This window comes from Polypterus senegalus, chromosome 9, assembly GCF_016835505.1.
Source record: "Polypterus senegalus isolate Bchr_013 chromosome 9, ASM1683550v1, whole genome shotgun sequence".
In the NCBI taxonomy this organism is placed as follows: domain Eukaryota; kingdom Metazoa; phylum Chordata; class Cladistia; order Polypteriformes; family Polypteridae; genus Polypterus; species Polypterus senegalus.
In genome coordinates, this window is record NC_053162.1 from 29,869,489 (window position 1) to 29,891,030 (window position 21,542).

The 21,542-nt window shown below is 35.6% G+C and overlaps 1 protein-coding gene across 2 annotated transcripts; it reads left to right on the forward strand.

The window, feature by feature from the left end:
- The first annotated feature begins 1,686 nt into the window (after positions 1 to 1,686).
- On the forward strand, positions 1,687 to 19,000 carry pdcl (phosducin-like). 2 transcript variants are annotated; one of them, XM_039762818.1, is made up of 4 exons: positions 1,687 to 1,851; positions 11,869 to 12,058; positions 13,442 to 13,623; positions 17,922 to 19,000. In XM_039762818.1, the coding sequence occupies exons 2-4, from the start codon at positions 11,890 to 11,892 to the stop codon at positions 18,480 to 18,482; spliced, it is 912 nt and encodes a 303-aa protein (XP_039618752.1). In that variant the 5' UTR covers positions 1,687 to 1,851; positions 11,869 to 11,889; the 3' UTR covers positions 18,483 to 19,000. The 2 variants fall into 2 exon arrangements, with proteins under 2 accessions (XP_039618752.1, XP_039618753.1); XM_039762819.1 differs by lacking the exon at positions 1,687 to 1,851 and adding an exon at positions 1,907 to 2,045.
- Positions 19,001 to 21,542: the final 2,542 nt, after the last annotated feature.

Sequence of the window (21,542 nt, forward strand, 5' to 3'; positions counted from 1 at the left end):
TCTACTTTCTGTAAGCTGTTAAGGTCTTAACGACCATTCCACAGGTGCATGTTAATTAATTGATTATGGTTAATTGAACATGCATGGAAAACATCGTTTAAACCCTTTACAATGAAGATCTGGAAAGTTATTTGGATTTTTAAAACATTATTGTTGAAATACACAGTCCTGAAAAAGGGACGTTTCTTTTTTTTCTGAGTATATATATAAATCCCAACCCTTGTGCTTGAGTCTCAATTATGGACCAAACACCACAGGTCTGAACATAAGGAAGTTACCACATGCTTACTACATAGGAGCCTTGACTGGAAACTTTGTGTTGGTCTCCCAACCTGTTTTATAAAAGCCTAAATATATCAAGCCATGGACTCACCAAGGTGATAAAGCTGCAATATAGGAAGGTTGACTCATTTCTGCTTCACTATGTCCCATAGGTTTTTCGGATTACTAGGTCAAGGCCCTATACCCCAAATATCTCATTCCTGTACTGTTTCAGGGTTAGAGGCTTGTCAATATTGGAGGACTATTGAAATATTAAAAGTATTATTTTGGGGTCAATTAGGATACCCTTTCAGTATGTCCTACAATGTGCATTAGAAGCCCAGTCTACTAGGAAAGGAAACAAGGACAGACACAGAACACACTGGAGGGTTTATATATTTCATCCTTCCAAGAGACTCTAGGAATGCCCTAGCAGAAGGTGGAGAAGGGAGGGAGGACGGACCCTGGCCACACTGGAAGCTGTTGTGGAAAAGATCACGATGGTAAACCTGGATGCCATCATAACCACAACCTCCAGGAGGCACTCTCTTGCAGCACATTTAGCCACAGGTTCATTCCACCAGGGTCTGCTAAACAGTGCCTCTGGGTGTCTTTTCTGCTCGCTACTATCAGGCAATTGAATGCTTTCATTCCACATACACATTAAGTTTATTTTTATATTTACATATCGATTGCTTGGATATAATATCTGTTCTGTTTTTATGTTTCTGCTGTTGTATGCATCTGAATTTCCCCTGGGGATTAATAAAGTTTTTCTAATCCAATCTAATAAAATGTTATACAAACTTTGCACATACGTACATATGGTTATTTTGTAAATATTATACGCAAATAATATTAAAACGTTGAATTAAACAGAAATTTAAGACTTTACTATAGTGCTTTAGCATGTTTCATTTCTTCTAATGCATTAATATAATGTGCAAATAAAATTTTAAACTATGTGAAGTCAGGCATCTTCTTGGTCAAGTTTTAATAAATGATACAAATGTTTACGATATGCCACCTTTTATATTCCACACTCTCAATTTAAAAGAACAAAACATCTTTATCCTATAAGGAACTATTACAACCGGTAGCAAAATGTAATATCGTACCAAAACAATTTTGTGTAAGTACATCTAAAAACAAATGAACAATACTTTACTCTTCGCATATAACCAATTTTGTGACAGAAGTACCAACTTCCGTGTCTAAACAAAAATGTTAACCTAAACAGCTTGTGAATAGAACGACATTTCGGCTCAGTGGCGGAGGTTCCGGAGTCCCACCCGCCTCAGCATTGGATCCAAAATGTCGCTCAAAGAGGAAGCAGTTTCGCGCTTCCGCCTTTCTTCTTTGTCATTGGCTTACACGCGAATATCAGATGACGATTTCTGTCGCAATTGGACAATCTGGCACAATCCATAGGTTCGGTTGCGCTGTCAAGTCTGTCCGAAAGCAAGAATCCTCAGTAGAGTGCTCTCTATGTGGAGAAAATACAAATTGTTTTCTATTCAGAGACGTGATTTCAGTTCACATTTCTCTCGAGACTTTTGGGATTATTAGCGAAATATATACACCTACCAGGCAAGTAGTACGTTCATATTTAACCAGTTAAGCGTTAGCTGTCTACATGGCTAATAGTTTAGTAATGAACATCTCCCGTCTTCAGCGTTATGTCAGTTTAAACTGCATGTGTTAAACGGAGAAAATCGGAGCAATTGGAATTAACAGAGTTAATTAAAGCAGTTGTTAAAGAGAATTCACCTCGAGCCCTGAAGGTAGCCTCTTTTTCCTCTGCCAAGTGTCAAAAATGTTTCAGTTCATTTGTCACAAGAAAATTTGCTGAGTTTGTATTTTAATTATCCTGGTTAATCTTGTATTAGCAATCGTAAGGATTACGGCCTCGTCATGGGTTATCCTTTCCAAACTCTACATTTAGCCAGTGTTTCACCGGCTAATTTCTGTTACTAGGGTATCAAGTAGATTCTATAAATCTGTAAGAAGTAGACGGCTAACAGTTTCAATTTTACCAAGCTTCTCCCAAACCGCTCCCTTTTCCCCTTATTTTCTCGGCGCTCCGAATTGCTGTCATTGCTTTTTGTTCTAGTGGATACTTCATTTGTGTAGCAGCACCATCATAAAGCCGATGGGTTTGTTTGAAAATTAACACATTACGTAGTTTTCACTAGCTTATTTTTTATAACTTGTAAAGAAAAACATTCCAGTAGTTTAATTGTATGGGTTTGGAATTGGTTATTGAAACCGGTGGGTTGGTAAAAAGTATCAACAATATATAAACTAGCGGGGAAAAGACTATCCGTAATGTCACTTTACTGGCATTTAGAATTGACACCATAGAATTGTTTTGATTTTTAAAGTGTTGAATCATTTATGTAACTTGACCAATCGATAAAAAGGCCGGAAATTCAGAAAGAGGTTTGACAGGAAGCTTTGGCCTTTTACATAAATTAATTTGTTAATAAAATATGAAGTCTAAGTGCTACATGAAAACAAGTGACATAGTTAAAAAAAAAAAAACTTTTATTTTATATACTCTATACGTTATTAAAATGTTTACTACTTTATTTCACTCTTTAAACATTCTTGTCTATTTAGTGCATTCTGCCGAAAACACTAAAAATAATGTAGTTTAAAGGTTCTGAACAGAAAAACGTGTATTCTGACATGTAAAATGTGCAAAGCAAGTAGAGAGGTTTCTGTTTTTTTGCAGTTCTGTATAATTCTGACTTTGGATTCTGGCCTTGGCCTTTATGGAGATTTGCTTGTTTTTCTAGTGTTCATGTAAAACAAACCACTGGTTTAACCTCCCACTCCACAATCAAGTCTCCTGGCACCTTCACACTGGGTGTGGGTGTGGGTGTGAAGTGAATGGGCCCCTCTGTTGGACTGAAGTCCAGTCCACAGTTAGTTCCTGCTTTGCACCCAGTGCAGCTGAGAGAGGCTCCACAGGATCCTTAAATAATTTAGGCATTTTAGTAAATTAACAGATAATTCACAGAAATATTCTTCTGAGATCTTGTGCCTGATGTATGGGTGGTGTTCTTGTCCTGACGATTTTTTTTTTTGGTTTTATTAATGTTGCTTGTAAATCTGTTTTTAATGGTCTACTTACAAGTTCTAACCAAAGATGAGAACTGTAATCTGGAATAATTGATGTTGATACCTTCTTCATTGTAGTTACATGTTTGTGTTTCTTTTTTTTATGTAGAATTAATGCTTTTAACATTGTACGCTGACATATTAGAAAATGTGTTAGTTAAAGAGGCTAATAATCAAGTTATCTATCGTGCAAGAACTGATTATGGTGCATTGTTAATCTGTCTAATCCAAAAAATTATTTCAAAACAAAAGGACGAAAGATGGCTTTTTAAGGCAGTAATACAAAAAAAAAATTAATTCAGAAAAGAAATGGAAAAGTGAAGTGATTTTCTTTTATTAATTTAGATGTGTATCTTGTCAGCGAGTTTTAAAGTGAATAGGGTCTAGTTTGAGCTACTTTTTGTATGAAAATGTGCTATATAAATAAATGTTGTTGTCGTTTTAGATTAAATAAATGTTGAATAACAGCAGAAAGAAAATTCAAACTACAAAGCCTATTACATGCCTGCAAATTATGTGTGTATCCTATTATCTACTGATTAAATAAACAGGCAACTTGAGAAATGAATAAAAAAAAATATGGGGAAGTGGAAGAAAACAGGAGATAAAGGGGTGAACTAGGCTTATTGTACAAAGATGCAGAGACTTCAAAGCCATATTAACATATCTCCTAAATAAGGGGCACTGGAGAAGAAGATGTTGTTTTACGTGTTTATGCACATATAAAGTGAATGATCACAACTGCAATACAAGTATGTGAACAACTTTAGATTTTATTTTCTTGGACACATCCATTGCTCTGGCTTTAAAGACATTTAATTCTTGTCTTGGAAGGCATGAGAAATAAATAAAAACTCAGTTGACTACCCCCAATTAAATTGGATTACAGTTTGTTACTAGTAATAATATTTATAATGATACGCATGATCTCTTTGTAATTTAGTTTTTAGTCATCTGAAGGATGTGTGCTTGTATATATATATGTGTGTATATAGTATGTGAGGAACACTTTCTGATTTATAATATGCAGATTTCTAAAATATTTTGGAGCAACATTTTAGGGGTTGAGATTAAACAATTTTCTATACAAAAGTTGCACTTAATATAGGACATTTATTTCTCCAGTAAAATGTATTTTAGGTTCTCTTTTATTTGTAAGTGTAGTATATGCTAAAAGATTGTAAATATCTTTGTGATTATAGCATAGATCTGCATTATAAAATACTTAATTTAATTTTTTACAGGTATAAGAGAAACAGAGTGCGTTTTTTGAAAAGTTTTTTTGATGTGCACAATGTATAGTGAGATTTTGGTGGCAGTATTATAATTCAACAAGACAATATAAACCGCGCCAGATAATATAAATGTGAGAAACACACATCAGGTATGCTATGCTTATTGAACTGGACCTACAACAACAGTTAAGTAACCTTAACGTCTGGTAATAAACCTGCCCCTAAATTCAGTGCAGTGAGAGCTAATGGTCCTGTACTGTTTGCTAAAGTAAAGCAGAGGAAAATAATTGTGCAGGATGTCCAGAGTCTTTAATGTAGCTGTTTGTTTAATTTGACCGTGTGTATTCTACTTAAACGTGTCCGCCATGCACATAGCAAAACGTTAAGAAGCGAAAGCAGAGTCACTCTAGTTAAGAGTGACTCTACTACTTTGTTTTCTTTGCTTCCATGCAGTGATGATATACTGTAATAATTCTGAATGCAGACATAAATATGAGTAATATTTGGATAAAGTCAAAATTTAATAAATGATTTCAGTTTAGTTTACTTACTGTTTTTTGCTTAAAAAATATGAAAAAGTTAGAAATTTGAAACTGAAACTTTTAGTCACTGAAAAGTTAGCATTTATGGAGCAAGTGATATTTTTTTATTTTATTATTTATTTATTTTTGGAAAATGTAAATCAACTTTTCAGCAGTGATTGCAGCCTGTGATGCACTTGACTTTGCAAACTTTACTTCATAAATCTTAAAGTAGAATCTTTTCTCAGTCCATAGTCACTTACCGACAGTATGTACATTAATGTACGATGCTAATTACCTCACTTAATACACTTTTAAATAAAAAAAAAAAAAAGATACAGGACAAACAAACTTATTTATTGTTCTGCTGGTTTTGAATTTAAAAAAAAAAAAAAAAGGCTCTGTGTGATCCTGAATCACATAAGTGGGTTAGGACGTGGATGGATTGCATTGGTGGGATTTTCTATTACTGTTTCACATATAAAATTAGACTTGACCTGAATGAGAAATATCTGTCAACATAAAATATTTATTTTTAATGGTAAAGTATATCAATTAGGTTGAGTGTATTTGAGAGTTACGTGTTCCATTGGTACTGTAATGGGTAAATATTGATATGTAATAATTTTTTGTAAAAACCTTTATGTGGTACGGAAATTGCATTAATTGAACTTTCTTATAGAGGTTTTCCCAAAATCTTGTTTAAATTTAAGTTGCTTTAGAAAAGTACATACAAATGAAAATTATATATATATTTTTTTTAATTTAATTTAAGGTAGTAGAAAAGGATACAATTCTTTTCTAAATATTGTGTTATCTTAACACTAAGTGAAATCAAAGCTGTGCCTGTTGAAAACCTATTTATTTATAAAGACTAGGCAAGTTTTTTATCTGCCATACCTGAGTCATGCGTACTGTTATCCTGCTTGCCAAATTTAACGAAGTGTGTGTCTCAGAACAGTTTTTTTGATAAATGACAAATGACCAGCTGCCAGTGGTATTTAATCAAGCGAGTGTTGATTATGCTTATATATTTTTGTAGGTTTAATAGCCATGATCCAGGTTTGTACTGACTCGGTTGTTTCTCCCCAAATCCCCTTCTGCAACCTTGTAGTGTGATAAGTGAAACAAATTTCTTGTATATTGTTTTGTTATCTCCTATTTATTTGCAACAGGATGTGCATTATTGTTATTAAAAAGTAGCCATCTTGATCTGTCAATGTGACCAATGTTAATTACAAATTTATAGTAATGCATATTTTTATGACATACTGTACTGAACAGCTGGCCTTGAGTGTCCATCCCCTGTAAATGACAAATCTTTATTTCAGCAGCTCTGAGTGTGTTTTAAAGTAGCTTAATCTTTATTATATGTAGGCAATTTGCTGACAGAGAAGAAAATCAGTTTTCAATGTGTCAGATTTTGCCTCCATGTCAATATTGTAGCAGATCTTTACTATTATATAAGTAGAGCCTACCTGCACAAATGATGCTGCAATTGTTTACTCCGTCTCAGTCCTTGTCGTGTCAAATCAATTCCCTCTTGAGGCTTAAGAATGAACTGAATGGTGCTGTTGCATGAGGTGCAGCACTTTATATTCCTGTCTGTTCAATCAGTGGAACGATTGCCAGGGTCTGAAATGCTGTTTTTGTAACCAGGTTACAGTGGGCTTTTTTTTTATTATTATTATAATGGATTTGTTATTCATCCAACAATTTCTGTAAATGCAGCGTAACATTTGGAAGTATAAGAGCTGTGTTAAAAAAAAAAAAAATAAATGGAATTTTAAAGTGAAGGTCTAATGCACTTTTTGCTTTAAATGGCTTAATTTTATTCACTGGACAAGAGCTGTCTGTTCAATACATGGTCATAATATATTAGTCCTACATAGTAAGAAAAAAAAATGCAAACCTCAACACATTTGCTTTTCGGTTTGAACTCAAGTTGTAATTTAGCAAATTTTAATTAAAAGGATATATGTCATGAATATAAAAATACACACTTAAAGATAAGATATTTAAAAAATTACTTTTTCATTAATAAAATATTGCTGTTCAGTTACTACAAATGTAGAAGGTTTAGAAGTTAAAATTTGGATTGGGGTTATAAACCTGTAAATGCTGATAATGTTTCATTATATTTTGATAAAATCTTCAGGGGCCTCATGTATAAACGGTGCGTACGCACAGAAATGTTGCGTAAGAATGTTTCCACGTTCAAATCGCGATGTATAAAACCTACACTTGGCGTAAAGCCACGCACTTTTCCACGGTACCTCATGCCTTGTCGTACGCAAGTTCTCCGCTCGGTTTTGCAGACTGGCGGCACCCAGCGTCAAAGCAATGGTACTGTTCCTGTGTGATTACTCATTATTTTCATGACGCGGCTTTATAAATGCACCGAAACTAACCGCATATTGTTTATTAGTGTAACGCATCTGATTGTAATTAACTTGTAACAATATAATGGTCCAGGGAATAGCCATAGCATTCCAAATACCATAACTGCTTTAGTGTTGTTACTCTCACTTCTTCTTCTTCTTTCAGCTGCTCCCATTAGGAGTTGCCACAGCGGATCATCTTTTTCCAAATTACTCTCACTGCACCACTCGGAGTATTTATATCACTGTATCTGAGTGGGGAATCACAGCAGCAGCTGATTGGAAATAGAATTATCGGTATTACAGCATCAAGCCCACACTGCCAAAGCCACGGCAAAACGCTTCAGAGCCTTTCCTGTATGGACTTCGCGGTTCAGAAACAATTTCATCCCAAGAACTATAAATGCACTCAATCAATTGCTCCTTGTTGAACTGTTTGTTCTTATAAGTACAATCATCACACTGTAAACTTGCACTACAGTTATAATATCGCACAACCTGAGCCACTTTATAATGCGCGCATTTACATATGATGACGATATCATTTGTAAGATGAAATACAGCAAAATGTTTATTATATTATACAGATAAAACTTCAACTTCATTTAAATAATCTGTATTGTTAATAATTAAACATGTGAGGACATGGTGGCACAGAGCTAGCAAGTTCACATATTGTCCCTGCCTTGCGCTGTATATTTGCTGAGACTGGCGCGACACTGGAAGGATAGACGGATAGAATAATTAAACATGTACTATGAAGATATTTCAGTGTTCCTTAAAAGTTTTGAAGAATCGTCGTTGTTAAGCTTACAGATGGCTTAATGTTTATTACATAGCTGATTGTATGGCGATTGGGTATTTGGGGAAAGAAAAGTAAGGACAGGAGTTGGAGGTTAGTATGTTTCAATGAGACAGGACTGCTACAGTAAAGTATTTCATCGAAGGTTGCGCATGGCGCAGCAACCTCTTGTATGAGACATGAACAATCACTGCGCCATCGTGTTCTTAATAACATGCTTTCATTCCAATCATCATGAAAATATTGCATATACATCTCAGTATTTTAATTATTCAGAGAGCTGTAATATCACGAATTTAATGGATTCTGTGTTTTGTCGGAGAAAGAGAAAGCCCATTTAAGAAGCACGTAGTGATTCACACACAGCACATAGAAGATCAAATACAAAACAAAGCATTTAACGTGCTACTTTAGTTACGATGGGATTTGAGAAACTAGTAAATTAAATTAATTTAGTATGATGTTCTACTTTAATGACAAAATAAACTACGTGATTAAAGTGGATATTTCGAGATTGAAGTTCCTACTCTGTGCCTTTTTTTCACACTGTACCCTAATAAGCTTCCATATGACACTCAGACGGTGGGCCACGTCTCGCCTTTTCACGGCGACTTCGATATCTGAAAACTTCTTTTTTATGTTGGGCACTGTGCGACATTGTGAACTTGAGCTTGTTTTTCCCGACACGCTATGTCACTCGATCAACTTCCTTCTCTTGTTTATTCCACTGTATAAACCAACAAATAGTATGTTTTTCTTTGCCTCCACTTGGTATTCGCTGAAATGTTTCTATTTTCCCTCTTGCTTTTCCCATTGCCTTTTCACAGAAAACGGAGCTTAAAGTCTATTTATATTGATTTGCATATTCAAAGAGGCGTAATTCTGGGAGGAGTTGGGGCATTGCATAAAGCGCGTGCACAAGCGTTACTTTTCAAGCTGATTGGGATTTATGTAGCGGAAGAACGTGGAAGTTGGAGTACACACAGATTCCTGCATCTGGATTTTTCTGTGCGTAAGCACATTTCGGCTTTTGATATATTTAGCAGTACCTACCGCTAATTGCGAAATGCTGCATGAGCTAAATGGAAGAAGTGTGTACCTGGTTGGATCAGGGCAGGTTGTGTGGTGCAGTGAGGTGATAAGGATGGCCAGTTCAGTCCCAGCCTCTGCCTCGCTGCCTGGGAGTGGATCACTTGCTCTGCCTGTAGTCCAGACCAAAACAAAAGCCTACACAAGTACACAGTGGATACGCCCTGGCAAACACCTAGTGTGGGGAAGACATAATATCAACAAAATGTATCACTATTTTGGGTGTAAAGATAGGATTGTAGTGTTTGTAGATGCAATGTAGCTCCAGATGTTTATCTTTGACTTGCAGCTTGAATCATGTATATCACATTTAAAAGTATTGCATTCTAAACATTTTTGACAAATCAAGAGTATCAAGTCATACAGTTACTTTTTAGATGATGAAAATTCTTTTTAGTGAAACAAAAGGTTTCTTTCCCAGTAACATAATGTCAGGCAGGGATTTTTGTATTTCTTTAGAAAATCCCCTGTACAGAACCGTGTACCTTACAGACCCTTCGCTCTGCAAAACGCTGGTGTTTCGATGTTGGGTCTTACAAACAGAATTGATGAAGTACTGTATTTCCTCATTTTGCAACAACCAGTCTTAACAATTAAAGAATAGACTGTTATTTATTTTCTTATAAATTACTGATTTGTATTTTTTGGCATTCTACAGTATGTTTTTGTTTTTGTCTTGATTTCACATTAAAAGCTGACATGATGATTTGAAAGTAAAGGATATATGTTTAGCATAGTGGTTAGTGCTGCTGCCTTATAGGTACAGAATTCTTGACTGAAATGCAGTTTGCCGAGCTTTTGTCAGAGTGGAGTTTGCACATTCTGCTTGTCTACTTAGTTAGCACATTGGTTTCCTTTCACACCACACGTGATATTCATATTCGGCAAACTGGCTTTTTCTAAATTGTCCCAGTGTGGGTGTGTACATGAGTAAATTCAGAGATGATTTGTGTGTTGTACCAAAATGCTGATGAGATGGGGTTCATTCCACACATCCCTGATTTACAGGTTTAAGCCTAAGTTATTGTCTGTTTTTACATGCATTTTTATTACTCTTTAATATTGTTTTTTGTATCGGTATGATGCTGCTGGATTATATGAATTGCCCCTTGGGATTAATAAAGTATCTATCAATCTAATCTAATCTAAAATAAATACTCGTTAAAGAACAAGTGGTGAAGTAGTGTGATGGTCATCTTTGCTGTCTAAAAGATGAAGAGTTCTGGCTTTACGTCCTGCCCCAGACACAGCCTCTGCGGAGTTACATACTGTTTCTTTGTCTACTTGAAATTTTCTCTAGGTATTCTGGTTTTCTTTTCACATTTCCAAGATGAGAGAGCTTGTTTAATGAAAAAAAAGAGAGAAAAGAACATTGTTTTCATAAATAACAAAGCCCTTAGTAAGACTTACTTGATTCATTTATTTGTGCTTACTTACTTGATTAGTTATTTTAAATATAATCCATATATTAAAGAAACCACAAGTATTTTGGGAAGAATAAGAATCTTTGTACTTTTCCTGCAAACATTGTTATAAGTACTAGTACATAAACATTTTTATGTTTAATCTCATTAAATGTAAACCAAATTTCTCTTTTTTTAAATCAATAAAAGTGCTTGATTTGGGCAGTTGTAATTCTAAGGATCAGATAATACTGAAATAATTTTAAACAATTTTGCAGTTATGAACACTTTCATCTGGTGCATCACATTCTTTGTAATTAGCTTAACATTTTGGACATAAAAAATAGATAATTTTAAGGAGATTAATTTGTCAAGGTATTTTAGTTAAATTAATTTGTCAAGGTATTTTAGTTAAATATCAGTACATCCATTTCTAGTCCTGCTTCTTTTACTTTAGTTTTCATAACTTTTCAAAACTGTAATACATACTAAAGTAGCTGTTGATGGTCATTTCATTATTAATCCATTCAGGATGTACTGCTGTAGGTAACATTGAAAGTAAAATTGTTTAAGTTACACTTGCTTTGCTTTTAAACACAATGTAAGGTCAGTCTTTTTCAAAAATCTTTTTTAAAAATAAATAGGATTTAAATTAGGTGAGATCGGGGCACATGGGGTGGCGAGAACATCTCAGATCTTTTATTACATTACTAAGAAGGTGTGGATTACTAGAGCATATTTTAGAAATAGATGCTCTTGTTGAGGATATGTAATCAAGAGCCGAGTTGACAATGCATTTACAGTGCAATCCACTGAAGACACATTTTGAGAAGAGAAGGACATATGTTAGAGGTAAACTTTGTTGGCTACAGTGAAAACAGGTTAATTTAAAAGTAAATTAATTTTGTACCTTGATATTTTGTAATGACCACTAAGATCATCTGTCACCTGGACTGTTATAAAAGGGAATATATTTTTTATTAGTGTGAACACAATTTTGTAAGAAATAAGAATCCAGTTTCTGTGCTAAAGTATGTGTTATGTACCCAGGTGGTCTTAAAATCTGTGACTATGACGACCTTAGATGACAAGCTGCTTGGAGAGAAACTACAATATTACTATAGCAGCAGTGAGGATGAGGAGAGTGACAAAGAGGAAGATGCACCTGGAAATAAGAATGTTCGAAATTCTGATGATCTTGAAGTAGAGTATAGTAATGATGGGAGTGCCATTAATACAGGTAGGTATTCAAAGTGTATTCTGCTTTTATCGTTTTGCATGTTGGTAGTAAAAAAAAAAATGCTAGCCTCAAAAAAAAAAAAATAATAAAAAATCTTGCCTCATTCACTGTTGATTTCTGTCTTGTCTCTGTCAATGGCAAGAAAAATCTCCAGCCGCTATGACTGTTAAATGCATTAAGTTTGGGAATGTTATGTTTTAATGCATTTGGTTTTAAGGGGAACAAAACAATTTTATGTATTCATTTCAGGTTAGTTTTTTTCTTATATGGTGCACTTCTCTTTATAAGACCAATGTGCTATACCCCAACTACAGATGGTGAAAGAAATATACACATATCTTACATATAAGGTACCAGTTCAAGATTGGAATTATTGTTTATACAAGGCACATTAATTTTTAATCTCTAATAATGGATTGTACTAATAAATTAATTCAATTTAAATGTGCTTATCAGCTTGGAAAAACAACGCAGGACCCAAAAGCAGGAAATGTGACTTGAGTTAAACAAAAGAAATTTCAAACTACAACAAAGAACTGCCTTAATGTATTTGTAAGGGTTGTGTGGTGGTACTCTTAGCAAATCCGTTTACTCAGTCCATGACGATTGTTGGACAAAACCTATTCCAGCATCAAGAATCAACCATCTGCTGGATGCAAATAGTTCACAGCTGATGCTAAAAGTTAGTTTTGTAATAATTTATCTTGTCAGTACAGAGTTTATGTAATTCAGCTCTGCACTGTACCACAGCTCCATTCCCGTTGTTTCCATAAAGACTGACGGTCTGAGAAGCGTTAACGCGTATGTCACTTTTCAGAACTTGGTAGAAGACGGAATGGTTCATTAAACTGCTGTCAGACTTTGACACCTCAGAGCTGCTATTTGCAGATTTGCTTTTGATTTGAATGCCTCCTCTTGTGGCAGTGATCTAGAACAGTGTATCCCAACCACTGGGTCCTAAAGTGGGTCGCAGGTTTCCATCATTGGGTGCGCAGGATAGGATATTTTTTCCCTATTTGTTATCTGCACTCATTTTATTATGGGGGAAGCCACATCTTAAAGACCACTTCCATTCCCATTGTCTGTTGTTTAAATTTCATAAAGATTAATAGTCTGAGAAGCTTTAACCTGTGATGTAAAAGTGTGTATATATATATATATATATATATATATATATATATATATATATATATATATATATATATATATATATATATATATATATATATATATATATATATATATATGAGAGAGAGAGAGAGAGTTATATGAGAGAGATATAATTTATCTATATCCATCCAACTATCTATCTCTCTCATTACTATTTTTTTAAGCCATTGTTCTCTAACTTTACCCTGACGTGTTCCTGCTTTTGATTATCAGGCCCAAAAGGTGTGATAAATGATTGGAGGAAATATAAACAGCTGGAAAATGAGCAAAGAGAAGAGCAGCGCAATGAAATGGAGAGACTGATCAAGAAACTGTCTATGTCCTGCCGCTCCCATTTGGATGAGGAAAGGGAGAAGGAGCAACAAAAAGAACTTCAAGAGAAGGTGAATGGCAAGGTAGGAACATGTCCAGAGCTATTTTGTTTGTGGTTTTTATATACTGATGAATCAAATAGTAAAGGCTTTTTATTTTTTATTAAATTAAAAGTGTTAACAAATATTAGTACTTTCCAAAAGAGTAAACTTATTTTTCAAAAAATATTCATTATTATTCTACAAACGTAATTCCAATTTAGCAAATTGATTTTATTGATTAACATTCTCCGTTAGCACTGTGTTATGCCCCAGATCTTCTTTTGCTCACGTTCAAACAAGTAAGCATACACTGGTGTAAAAGACTTTGCAAGGCTATTAGAAGAACAGTGCCACAGGGCTGCACCTGCTGCCAAATGAATGTTTAACATGTCAGTGCATTGCATGTCCTCGATGGAAGTGAATATAAAGCACTAAATGTAGTTGTCACCAAGTTTAGAATACAGTCTGGATTTCTGCTGACCATTCAACCGGAACAGTTACTGGTGTTTTTATCCAGGGTGACTGACACCATTTTCATCATATCAAAGTAAGGAAGGAATAAAGCTCTTCAATCCTAATGTGCCCACTTTAAAATATTTTTTTGAAGATTCACAAAAACTGTTTTGAAATACCATGTTTATTAAGGAAATGGCATGTGATTTTATTTGTACACATCCACTACTATTAAAGAAACTGAATCCTCTGGGGGGAGGACCCCCTCTAAGTTTGCTGCTTCAGTCATTCTTTAGGACTCTTCTAAGTAATGCCAGTAAGAATTTGGACATGCACTTTTGTCGTATTCAGCAGCTAAAGAAGGTTTAACCAAAACTTCCCACGTCTGCATTTTTTTTTTTTTTTTTAACTTTTAATCTGTTTGTGATAGGAGACCTTATCATAGTCTTGTCCTGCAGTGCTTTTTGGTTTTCTATAAATAATTGTTACATGAGAACGATATTTAACTGCACAACCACAGTCATGTTATCCTTGTTTCTTTATTCTGATACATAGTTGTGGGGTGTGGAGCCTATCATGACATCTTTCAACAGTAGGCAGTAGTGTGCATCACTAAGTGGGAGACTAGACTATCAGCTGATTCACTCACAATGAGCCACCAGTCGGCCTAACTTCAACATCTTTAGAAATTGAAATTTAAACTTGTGACTATACATCTGTGCTAATCTCTGTGCCAGTATGACAGCCTAGTCTAGAATTATTTATTAAGAAGTCTTTTCAACATGCAGCACTACTTTTGCTTTGTCATTCTAAATTTGTATTTCTGTTGCATTTTGGTATTGCTGGGGTGAAGCGCAACTCCATTTAATTCGCTTCGGATTATAGTTCTGTTTGTCTGTAGTGGCCTGCGTTGGAATACTAGTTTATTATTTTAAGGTTCTCTGGTACAGCAGCACAGTGCTCTTCCAATGCCCATTCATGCAAAGTATGTAGAAGAGAAAAAATGTTTGTTAGCATAAAATAGCAAATTAACATAAAGAGCCATAAAAAGTAATTAAAAGCTTCTAAAACATTGGATTAAGCATAAATTAGAATGTTAAGCAAATAGGTCAAGCAAATCGTTAACTAAAAAATCAGTCATATTGCATTATTTTTTAAGCTTAAAGCAGAATTGCTAGTGTGGGAAAAGGAACAAAACAAGAACAAGAAATGATGTGCAGAAACCAGCTTAGGATAGGAAAAAGAGAAGGAGAACACCGGTGTTCAAGGCTGGGAAGCTAAGGAACGATACCACAGAGAGAAAATGGCTCTGGTAGGCACGTAAGAAACCAGATGGATTGGTGTATCGGCAAAAACGTAACAAAAAGCTTTTTGCTGTAAGCAAGGTCACAATGAAGTAATGCATGAAAGAAACATTAGTAAATTCAGGCATTAGCAATAAATTATAGAAGAATATTTCAAATTAACTTCAGCGTAGAAATTAAGGCAAATCAAGCATGCCAAGCAAATGATTAAATAAAAACATATACCATATTTCTTTTTAATTAAAGCTTAGCTTCAGGCCACCATTATAACATAGCTTGAAAGGCTTAGGGAAGGAAGTGACACCATGAAAGCTCAAATATGGAAGAACATCTGCCCAGTCGAAGAACCAATCAGCAATAACCAAAACAGAAACTGGAAATGAACAATAGACAATATAGACAGGTGCAGAATGAGCTAATTGAACGAGGTCAAAATGATAAGAAATTGTTATATAAACTTCGATTGCTGAAATGTTCGGGGCTCAGCTCAATTTAGCCGTATTGGATTGAGTCCGTGTTATTTGTGTTGTTTTATTGCAATAAAGCTTTAAAACTGTCTGTCTATCTTGAGTCCTAATAGCCTTCATTTTCAGGTAAAAAGCCTTTTGGTGACGAATTTTTCGCCACGACAAGTATTATCTACATACTTCAATTTAAACGGTACACACACATAGCAAACCCAAGGTAGTAAAGGTGTGGAAAAAATCGATTTAATTTACAAATTGTGATTCTAAAATATGTCAATTATCAGATTGTCAGACTGATTGATTTTTTTAATGTTTAAATAAAAAGCTAACATTCCAATCGACAAATGGAACTGTATGGAGCCACACATATCCCATACTGTGTGATTAATTACTATAGACGATTAAATGTGAGTTGCATTGCTATTGCCATGCTAACACTTTACTGATGTAGTTATTATTACAATGTCTAGTGCTTACATTTACTCATGCTGCTGAAATAATGTCCAAATGTGGTTTTCTGCACTCTGACACATTTTGCTGATGGAACATGTGCCTTGAAAATAGTGAAAAATGAGAACATAATTGATGAAGATTGTTGTCAGATTTATGTGGAACCATTGCAATTTAAATCCAAGTTCTCCATTTACTATGTGAAATTCTGAATGAGTTCAGGCTTTAGGATGACTACAGCCATATGCAAAATTTGCCACAGTAAAGTCAAGTATTGTGGTAATACCACAAGTATTTGCGTGCATTTCATTCAACACCACTTGGAGAAAAACCCTGATGAGGTTTTTATCTCAAGTGCCTTTGTCCATACACTGTAATTGAGAATGCAGAATTTTCCAACGTGATTCATACTTGAGTCAAGACACGTTATTCCATTGCAAGGCTTTTTTTCTCAGATACTGTGGTTCCCAAACTATTGCATCGAGGCTAAATCGGAATTAAAACGGTTACTCTGTAAAGCCGAAGGAGTTGACCTGACATGTGACAGCTCAGGAGGTCAGCTTTCAGCACGTTAAATGTTACGTGCCCATGTTTGACCTTGGTGGTTTAGTGCGGTCTTAAAGTACAAAATGTTGCACGGCTCCAACATTTGGGTTAGAATAAGATGTGTCCCTGGATTTTTCTACAGACCCACCTAAGGCCTTCAAGCTTGGCAGCAAAAACCAAAATTGTTAGATCTTCCACGGCACCAGCTGATTATTGATGTGCCAACCTGGCTGAACAGTGCACATGATATTACACTACCAGTGTGCGATTTCTTAATTCCATATATTTCTAATATTAGCGTATGTGTACAGTTATGAAGTTCACTTGTTGACTCAAAAAAAAAAAAAAAAAGCTTTAATTCAATATAGAGTCTCTTTTTAATAAAAAAAGAAATCATCAGTATCATATTTAGTCCTGTGGATACGTCGGGCATTGATTTTACTGTATAATTTCTGATATTTTATAATGTCGGTCGTATAAATTGAATACGGAAAACTCTCACTATTGGTCCAAGAGATTATAATATGCTAACGCCCACTTGAGAAAGTAACCACGGAGCACACGGCTTTTCTTTCTAGGTATTGTGCCTACGTGACCACACACTAATACCCAGACTATTCCAAAGAGACGTTTACACTGTTTTTCGTTTTTTGTATCTCACACCCTCATGCACCTTTATCATAAGAGCATCCCTTATCTACGATGGAGTGTTCGATCAGAAAAAAATACGAAGCTGGTTTTAAATTAAACGTCGTTGAAGTGCCGAAAGAAATTGGTAACTGCGCTGCTGCAGCAAAATTCGATGTGTCTGAGAAACTGATACGAGATTGGAGGAAGCAAGATGATGTAAGGAAAAAAAAAAATTAAGTGTTGCATTTTTGAACGGGCATACAAGTCGGGGTCTGAAGTTATGATCGATTTTTCGGGTTTCAAGAACCATCTTATACGTGAGTATATTGCAGTACATATCAAAATGGCTGGCAAAAATCGTTGCTATATCGAATTGAGAGGTCCAGCACAATTAGTTAGAAGTGTTGACTTTTATGATTAAATCACCCTTGTACTAAGCATACATTTTTTTCAGTACTCTAATTCTTATTTCCGTTTTCTTTAACATCAGCTGACACTTCATGAATATAACATGCTACAAGAAGAAGACGATGAAGATTTTCTGCAACAGTACAGAAAGCAACGGATTGATGACATGAGGAGGCAGCTGTGCAGCAAGAAGAGGTTTGAGCAGGTATTTGAGTTACAGAGCACGCAGGATTTCTTGGACACAGTGGACAAAGAAGAGAAGAACACCCTTGTGATAATTCACATTTATGAAGATGGCATTCCTGCCTGTGAGGCTATGGCCGGCTGCATGATTTGCTTGGCCACAGAATATCCACTCATTAAATTTTGCAAAGTTAAAAGTGCGGTCATTGGAACTAGCTCCAGGTTCACTGAAAATGCCCTGCCAGCACTTCTCGTTTACAAGAGTGGCGACCTGATTGGCAACTTTGTGCGCATCACTGATCAGCTTGGAGAGGACTTCTTTGCGGTGGACCTGGAGGCTTTTTTACAGGAGTACGGCCTCCTGCCTGATAAAGATGCCATTTTACCTTCATCGATACGCAACTCCTCCGTGGCATGTGTCGCACACAGCGATGACGACAGCGATCTTGAAATTGATTAGTTTCAAAATGACTTTCTAACTGAAGCAGAAAGACGTAACGTGAGACTGCAAAAACAGTCAAGTTATGCTAAAATTGATGTTGGTTTCTTTATTTAAGACCGTTAACATCTCTGAATTTTTTTTTCCAATCTTTTGTTTATTGTAAATGGAGTTTGAGAAAAATGACAAATAGAAAATATTCAAGCAAGAATAGCAGTAAACCGAGATGCTACAACACAAAGGGAAGCTTTTTTAAAACACTTTTTTTTTAGGTAAAATCTTTTGGTTTTGATGAGAATTTTGCAAATAATCCTAGCAAAAGACAAAGTAAAGCTTGTAGGGCCTGGCATGACATTTTGACACAGTAGCTCATTTTGTTTAATACTTCCATTAAAAGTTACATTTTGGGGTTATTTATTTAAAAATGTATTAATTTATCACTTTTGTTTAATTCAAACAAAGCATCTCTGTTGTAAATTTTCATTTTTCAATCTGTTTTATATTGAGTGCTAATAAACAGATGCTCACAATGCAGTATATATTCTTTTTGTGTAAAACAAGCAGTTTGCTTATGTGACAAAAAAATAGCATTAATACATTTTGTATTTGCATCAAAATGAGGTACTTAAAGTACTTTTGAGGGGAAAAGAAATCTACTGCCTACACTTAAAAGATTTTTCTTTGCATTCACAGGTACTTGTGTTCTGCGAGAAAATGAAATAAGTAGAGGCCAGATATTCGCCTGAAGGAAACTCTTGCTGGTAATTAGGCCTTGGGAGGCTTTTAGGGTTCCACTTCCACATCTGAATGGGCTTATTTTTAATATAAATGTAGCCCAGCAGCAGAGTTAACAACAAAGAATCCATTTAGGCCCTTATGTTTTGTTGCAGTCTGGCTAATAAAAGACTTTGAATTTGAAAGAGTAAATGCTCCGCTCATTTTTGTAGGTTAAGCAGTTGGCACTGCACTTTCCATCTGACCTCTGGGCACATTAATCTTTATATTCACAAGTGATCACATTACTCCACACAGCCTGTGTGCTGCCTTCCACTTGTTTGTGGTCAAATACATGGCCAGTGGTGGTCATAATGTCAGAATGTCTGAAATACAGGACCATTCAGCCCACCAGGCTTCTTTTAGGTGGTTAAGCGGGCCCAGCATCTCATCCAGATACTTTTGAGAATCTGTCAGTGTTCCCACTTCACCTTCAAGACTATCAGGTTTTTTGGCGATTTCCATGACCCTTTATCTGTTTGTTGTTTTTTTTTTTTTTCCTCCCACCGAATTCCCACCACTCTCTTTAAGGGTGAGGGTCACCATGTGAGTTGTGGATGCTGTGAGGGTTTGAAGACTGGGATTGGGTTCTCCTGCAGTGTTCGCTGCTTAACATGTAAAAGATTTGTTTCACTTAGCCTCTTTATTATTATTATTATTATTATTAATACCTTTTAGTCGAGGGATTTGCTTTGCTGGTCAGTTCTGAACACCTTCTAGACCTGGTGTGTGTGTCTTTTTGTGGTGTGATTGATGACCACAGCTTTACACAGCACTCAATGTTCCACTAGCATATTACAAACACAGTGCCCTTTGATTTATGTTTGTATATTCATACATATAATCAAACTTTTCATTTGCCTTTGGTTCTTTCTGGCATGTTGCGGCCTGTAGGTCAGCATCGCCTGTCTTGTACAGTTGGGTCCATAAGCATTTGCACAGTGACACACTTTTCATAATTTTGGCTCTATTTGCCACCACAATGGTTTTGAAATGAAGAAATAATTACATGATTGACGTAAAGGCTTTCAGCATAGTTCAAAACATCGTATGAGCCATTTACGAATCAAAGCCAATTTTCTGTATAGAAAAATCCCTCAAACCCCATTTCCAAAAATTCAAACGAATTTGGACATTTGACCGACAAGCTGTATCATAGCCTGGTGTGCGCAGGTCCCACCTTATGTGTTTAACTGCTAAGCAGGTAGAAGGTCTGGAGTTGATTCCAAGTGGAGATTTCACTGTAAACTCGTAATGTGAGGTCCAAAGAGCTGTCCATGCCAGTAAAAAACAGGCCATCAATAGGCAGAGAAAACAAAATAAACCCTTTAGAGAGAAAGCAGAAACACCAGGGGCCTCATGTATAACGCCGTGCGTAGAATTCTCACTATAACATGGCGTAAGCACAAAAGCCGAAATGTGCTTACCCACAGAAAAATCCAGATGCAGGAATCTGTGCGTACTCCAACTTCCACGTTCTTCCGCTACATAAATCCCGATCAGCGTGAAAACTAACGCTCGTGCACACGCTTTATGTAATGCCCCAACTCCTCCCAGAATTACGCCTTTTTGAATATGCAAAATAATATAAATCGCCCTTAAGCGCAGCCTTCTGTGAAAAGACAATGGAAAAAGCACGGGGGCAATATAAGAATTTCAGCGAATACCAAGTGGAGGCAAAGGAAAAACATACTATTTGTTCAAATAAACCGTGGTATAATCAACAAAATGAAGTTGATCGAGTGACATAGCGTGTTGGAGAAACTTGAATGCTCACGTTCACAAAATCGCACAGTGCCGGAAATAAAAAAGAAGTCACATATCAAAGTCGCCGTGAAAAGCCGAGTTGTAAGCCCACTGTCTGAGTGTCATATGAAAGCTTATTAGGGTACAGAGAAAAAAGGCACACGGTGGGGAAAAAGCACGAAATGTCAACTTCAATCTCGAAATTTCCACTTTAACCACGTAGTTTATTTTGTCATTAAAGTAGAACATAATAAACTTCATCTTAAAATCGTTTAATTAACCAGTTTCTCAATCACATCGTAATTAAAGTAGCACGTTAAATGCTTTGTTTTGTATGTGATCTTCTATGTGCTCTATGTGTGTGAATCACTACTTGCTTCTTAAACCGGCTCTCTTCCTCCAACTGGACACAGAGTCCATTACATTCGTGATATTACAGCTCTCTGAATAACTAAAATACTGAGATGTATACATGATATCATTTTCATGATGATAGGAGTTAAAGCACGTCATTAAACATGTGTTTCACTTCGATGAAATAATTTATTGTAGCAGTACTCA